This window comes from Carlito syrichta, unplaced genomic scaffold, assembly GCF_000164805.1.
Source record: "Carlito syrichta isolate Samal-C Ts95f unplaced genomic scaffold, Tarsius_syrichta-2.0.1 Scaffold126410, whole genome shotgun sequence".
Taxonomy (NCBI): Eukaryota; Metazoa; Chordata; class Mammalia; order Primates; family Tarsiidae; genus Carlito; species Carlito syrichta.
Window position 1 is genome coordinate 97,946 of NW_007070506.1, and position 6,000 is coordinate 103,945.

Below are 6,000 nucleotides of genomic sequence, written 5' to 3' on the forward strand. Positions count from 1 at the left end.
AGATAGCGCAGAAGTATGTGTTGGGGGTTGGTGAGAGGATGGAAGCCCCCAGTCCCAGGGCAACACAGTAAAAAGCCACATATTCTGAGTTGCGAACTTGGGGCAGGTGGTGTAAGTGGAGCAGTCCTGAGGAACCACGAGAGGGAGCAAGCCTTTCGGGAGAGGGCATCCCAATTCTCCGATTCTGACCAGACTCCTCACCAGATCTGCTGAGGGACTTCGCCAGCGGCTTTGCTGAGAAAGCTGGCTGGCCCCTTTGACTTCTCCCAACTCACAGATGGCCTCAATGAGAGGAGCACGCACGCCTGGGGTCTTGCAGCCACAGGCCTGGAAAGTAAGCCCAACCTTTTTTGTTTGTCTTAGGAAAGGAGACCAAGTCAGCCCCAAGCTAAAGCAGGAGTTGCGGGCCAGCATTCCGGCTTTAGGCCGAACGAGGCACCCCGCGGATAGCGGAGAGGCGTGGGGTGCCGGGGAGGGCAGGGCTGAGATTGGAGGCAGCGCAGAGTGAGCTGCAGGGCCCAGCCTGCCTGCCTTCTTCTGCCTCTCTGGCAGGAGACGGCGGAGACCGCCTCCCTGCCCGCTTTGGGGCTCGGCTCAGAGGGCACGGAGATCTGTTCGCTTCCCCCAGGGCGGCAGAGGACTGCCCGGCCGGCTGGGCCGTAACCAAGGCGTGCAAAGACACACGCACATCCCCCACTCCTTTCTCTCCTGCACACACACACGCCTGCCATGTGTTTGACTCTTCGCTCAGTCACCAGGATTCCTAAAGTGTTTCTGACAGAAAACACCTCCCCTCTCCCAAAGGAACGGGGGCTGCTGCGGAGATCAGCGGCTCTGTGGTTCTCTCAGAACCCGCCCCGCCTCCCAACTTTCTCCTCTCGTGACTTCTTCCCTACTCAAAAAACAAAAAAACCAGCAAATATCTCCCCCCTCCCCCCCCGGCATACACGGGCAAAGTACTTTAAACAAATCCGAAAGGTGCATCTAGATTTGTCCCGGGGCAAAAAAGTTCATTGCTTGCCAGTGATCAATGAATGTCCCAGTTGCCAACCCTGGGACGTCTTGCGCCTAGTCTCCACAGCCGAGTCTGCCCAGAGCCCTGCAACTCGCACCCTAGCAGGGCCATGGGCAAGGGGCAAGGGGCAAGGGGAGGAGTCGGAGCGGCGCTTTGGAGAGGCGCCTCAAACCAGGAGGTATGGGGTCGGCGGCACCGGGAGCGGACACCCTTGCTCAGAATGCCAGGTGGGGTGCGCGGAGCCACTCACCTGCTTGGAACTCCACTTGGCGATTTTTCTCTTTTTCCTCCTCTAGCAGCATGGAGTAGAGGATCCCGACGGAGTTATGAATGCCGAAGATGGAGCCGTTGCACCAGGTGGCAGCGAACACCACCACCCAGCCGAAGCCACCTTCTGGAGGCTGGAAGCCGCGCGCGGCGCCGCGAGTCTCCACCGTAGGCGTGGGCTCGGGTTCGTGCACCGGCTCGGGCTCAAACTCCAGTTCTGGCAGGGGCGCGGGGTCCGGCAAGGGCTGGGGCTCCGGCTGGGGCTCGGGCGGAGGTACTGGCACCGGCTCGGGTTCAGGTTCTGGCTCCGGTTCTGGGCTAGCCACCGGCTCCTGCTGTTCCTGGTCTGCCTCCTGCCAGGGCCCCTTGGCTTCCTCGCTCGCCGGGCTTTGCAGCGCCATCGCGGCCGGGGGACTGTGGCTGCTTGGGCCGGAGGAGCCGCTGTGTGGCTGGTACTTGTTTCTGCTGCTGCTGCTGCTGCTGCTGCTGCTGCTCCGAGGGCTGCTGCTGCTGCTGCCTCCTCCTCCCGGCTCGGCGCCCCAGCTGGCCAACCCGTCCCGCGACACAAGGTCCCTCGAGCCCTCTCCTCCTCCTCCCCCGTCCAACCCCCTCCTCCTCTCCCCATGTCATCTCTCTCTCCTCCCCCTCCCCCCCCCCACCTCTTGCTCCCTCAACAGGCAGCCGCTACAGCCTCGCTCTTCTACCCAGCCCTTCCTCCTCCCCTCACTCGCCTACCTACTCTAGCCGCCACTGCCTCTCCCAACTCCCTTTCTAAACTACTGAATCCCGTTCTCCTTGTCCGGATCCCCGGTAGAGGAGAGTTAAAAAGGAAAAAAGAAAGCACAAACTATCCTGTTCCCCTGCCCTCTCCTACCCGCAGGCTGCAAGACCGGCATTGATCAATCCCGAGTCTCCAGGGAAGACTCTGCCTGTTCTTCGCTCTCATTTCTCCCTTCCTTACAAGCAGCTTTCAAGTGGGGTGGTCCCGGATACCCCAAAACAAGAGCTGGCCTGCAAGGGACCCCACCTTGCCCACGGGAGTCCCTGTGTCCCCTCCCCTTGGGCTTGAGGGGGGCGACCTGGAGGGGGTAGCCCAGGCTTCTAACAGAGGGTGGGAACAACCTTCTTGAGCCCCGGGATTCGGCCCCCCAACGGCCCTGCGCACCCCCCGGAGTCTCCCTCTGCCCCCGCCCTTCCCGGCAAATCCCTGGCGGGCCCGGGAGGGGAGAAGGCGGCCCGGCAGCATGGCCCGCCCCTCCGGGCAGTCAATCAGGGCTTTGTTTTCGCCAACCTGGAGCCCAGAGGAATCGCAGGGGGCCGGGTCTGGGCCGGGCCAGGGCCCAGTCTGGGCTGGGGGCCGGGCCAGGAAGGGAGGGAAGTGCAGTGGCACCACAGGGGGACGGGCCCAGGCCGGGGCGGGAGTCGGAGCTCAGTTCAAGCTCCTCCCGGCTCTCTGTCCCGGACTGGTGAGCGAGGAGTCGGGGCCGGGTCGAGCCGCCAGTTTGAGCACGGACTGCCCCGCCCCCGACATCCCGGCTGGGCTGGCCCCTTGGGCCTCGGCAGCCGCTTTTCAGGTGCTCGGGACTCTTCGGCAGAGCCGCAAGCGTAGTGATGTCTTCCCAGCACCTCACTGTCCCCTTCCGCCCACCTCTGGCATACAGACGTAGGAGTGTCGCTGAATGTCCCAGACTCAGGCCCCAGGCCCGCTGAGGGTAAAGGAAAGTTTGTTCTCCAGGGAGCGCGTGGGTCCCAGGAGGGGGGAGAGAATCTCCCGCTGAAGGCTGGGTTCCCAGCAGTGGTACGCGGCTGTGCCCAGCCTCAGCCCTCGGGGCCGGCCCGGCCACCTCGGGAAGCTCTGCCATCCCTAAGGGTCCCGAGTGTAATGCAGTAATCATGAGATTGAGGTGTTTTTACCAGTAATCTACTCGGCTCCCAACGAGCAGGCGGGCAGGCCAATGTGAAAACCTTTCAACTTAGCATTTCATTAACACTACTGCTAGGTAAAAGGCTGCAAGGCTAGTGGAATTGAAACTCTGGGCTGCCTGGCTTCACAGGATGCCAACGAACACAAGAGTTATTAAACACCTGAGGGCCAGTGAAGCTGGGTGGGAGGATATAGGCGTCCTGTGGGGCTTGAGGTACCATATGAGAGGTATCAACCAGCTTCACAAATCACGGGGGCGTTCCAGTCAGCAGGTAAGACGTTGCACACAGAGTCTGTCCTTTATTGGCCTCAGGTTATATTATCACCTGCTATTTTGCAGGCAGGAAAACTGAGACTCAAAGAGGTCAAGGCATTTATTAGCCTAAGGTCATGGAGCAAGTCAAGGACAAGCTAGAATTCAAGCCGGTCTCCATACAGCAAAGCCTCATAATCCCTGTACTTTACCACAGGAATCTGGGGAAGGCAGGAGCTAGCTGAATTATCATAGCAGGTTTCTGGAGGAGGTGTTCAAAATGGGCCTTGAATGCTGAACAGGTTTTTTAAAGGAGGGGGGTGAGGGAGGGTAGTTCCCTGCCTCAGAGCATGCCCTGAGCTCAAAGCACATAGTCATAGAAGGACTCATAGAAGGAGGGAATTGAAAGCTAATCAGGCCAAGAAGTTAATATGTATGCTTGCTGCCTCTCCCAGGAAACGTTTGCATTTTAATGAAAGTTTATAATGTTTCAGCCACAAGGAGTGACAAATCGTGGGCATTATGAGCACTGAGGCTTAAGATTTGCTTTTTAGTCAGGGGTCTCACTATACACACGACCAACTGTTGCCCCACAACCAACTGTTGCCCCAGGGGAGTACTGACTTGGTATCCACTTGCAGGGAACCTGATTGAAACCCTAAAAAGGGCTGTTTCTAACCTCAGAACTAGGAAAAACACGGGAGTTTCACACCCCATCTAGATCTCTACTGTCTTAAATTCTACTTACCCCATTGCTTAAATGGGTTTGAGGATCACTAAAATGGGTGTACAAGTGAGTGATGACAGTCACTGAGAATCTCTCTTGAACCTAGAGTTGTGCTAGGCCCTTTATATTCATAACAGCACTATAAGGTTGGGATGATTTGTTCTCATGTTAACTGAGGAAACAGAGGTGCCGAGAGGTTAAATCACTTGTTTGATCTATAAAAGTAGTAAGAAGTAGCATAGGGATCTTTACTCATTTGTGTATTTCAAAGTATGTGCCCTACTCAGAAGAAAAGGAGTATTTAACAGTCATCCCACCATTCTAACAACACATGCAGTACCTACCATTTCTCCCCAATTTAGAAGGTACTTTTTTTTTTGAGTCAGAGTCTCACTCTGTCACCCAGACTGGAGTTCAGTTGCACGATCAAGGCTTATTATCAAAGCCTCGACTTCTTGGGCTCAGGCAATTCTCCCACCTCAACCTCCCAAGTATCTGGGACTACAGGCGCACACCACCACGACTGGCTAACTTTTTATTTTTTTGTAGAGATGAAGTCTTGCTGTATTGCCTAGGTTGATCTTGAACTCCTGGTCTTAAGCAATCCTCCTGCCTAGACCTCCCAAAGTACTGGGATTATAGGCATGGGCCACCACACCTGTCCTTAGAAGGTGCTTTATAATGGCTAGAGCACTGGCATCAGGAGACCTGAGTTTTAACGTTAGTTTTACCATTGCATGCTTGTATGATCCTAAGCAACTTGTTTTCCGTTTCTGAGTCTCAATTTATTTTTCTGCAAAATAGAATTAATGCTTACTTTGCAGAGTTATTAAATGCCATGCTGAGAGGTATAGGCTTTATTTCGAATATACAAGATTGCCACTTAAGATATTTTTAGTAGGAGAGTAACATCAAGGCCAGGCATGGTGGCTCAAGCCTGTAATCCCAGCACTTTGGGAGGCCTAGGCAAAAGGATTGCCTGAGCACAGGGATTCGAGACCAGCCTGGGCAACTTAGTGAGGCCTCATCTCTACAGTAAATCAAAAAAATAAGCCGGGCTCGGTGGCTCAGCCTGTAATCCCATACCTTGGGAGGCTGAGGTGAGTGGATTGCCTGAACTCGCGGGTTCGAGACCCACCTGGGCAACTTGGCAAGATCTCATCTCTACAATAAATAAAAAATTAGCCGGGCGTGGTAGCACACACCTGTAGTTCCAGCTACTTGGAAGGCTGAGGCGGAAGGATTGCCGGAGCCTAGCAGGTCGAGGCTGCGTGCACTCCAGTCTGGGCAACAGAGTGAGATTCCAATTCAAAAAATAAAAATAAAAATAAAAATAAGCCGGGCATGGTAGTGCGTGTCTTTAGCTCCAGCTACTTAGCACGTGCCTGTAGCTCCAGCTACTTGGAAGGCTGAGGCAGAAGGATCGCCTGAGCCCAGCAGGTTGAGGCTGCGGTAGCCATGAGCGTGCCACTCCACTCCAGCCTGGGTAACAGAGTGAGATTCCAACTCAAAAATTAAAAAAAGAGAGTAACATCAGAGCTGCAGCTTAGAAACAAAATTGTGGTGATAGTTTAGAAGATGTCTTGAAAAGATACGAGGTGGCCAGGCTCGGTGGCTCAGCCTGTAATCCCAGCGCCTTGGGAGGCCAAGGTGATTGGATTGCCTGAGCCCGCGGGTTCAAAACCTGTCTGGGCAACTTGGCGAGACCTCATCTCTACAATAAATCAAAAAAAAAATTAGCCAGTCATGGTAGCACACGCCTGTAATTCCAGCTACTTGGAAGGCTGAGGTGGAAGGATCGCCAGAGCCCAGCA

General features: G+C 55.2%; 1 protein-coding gene across 1 annotated transcript in view; it reads right to left on the reverse strand.

Annotated features, from left to right (window-relative positions):
• SLC16A2 (solute carrier family 16 member 2) overlaps positions 1–1,858 on the reverse strand; it is a 98,059-nt gene extending 96,201 nt beyond the window's left edge. Inside the window, exon 1 of the mRNA XM_008048574.1 lies at positions 1,266–1,858. Within this exon, the coding sequence (XP_008046765.1) occupies positions 1,266–1,683 (418 nt within the window). The 5' untranslated portion in view covers positions 1,684–1,858. The remainder of the gene's footprint in view (positions 1–1,265) is intronic.
• Between the last annotated feature and the right edge of the window lie 4,142 nt (positions 1,859–6,000).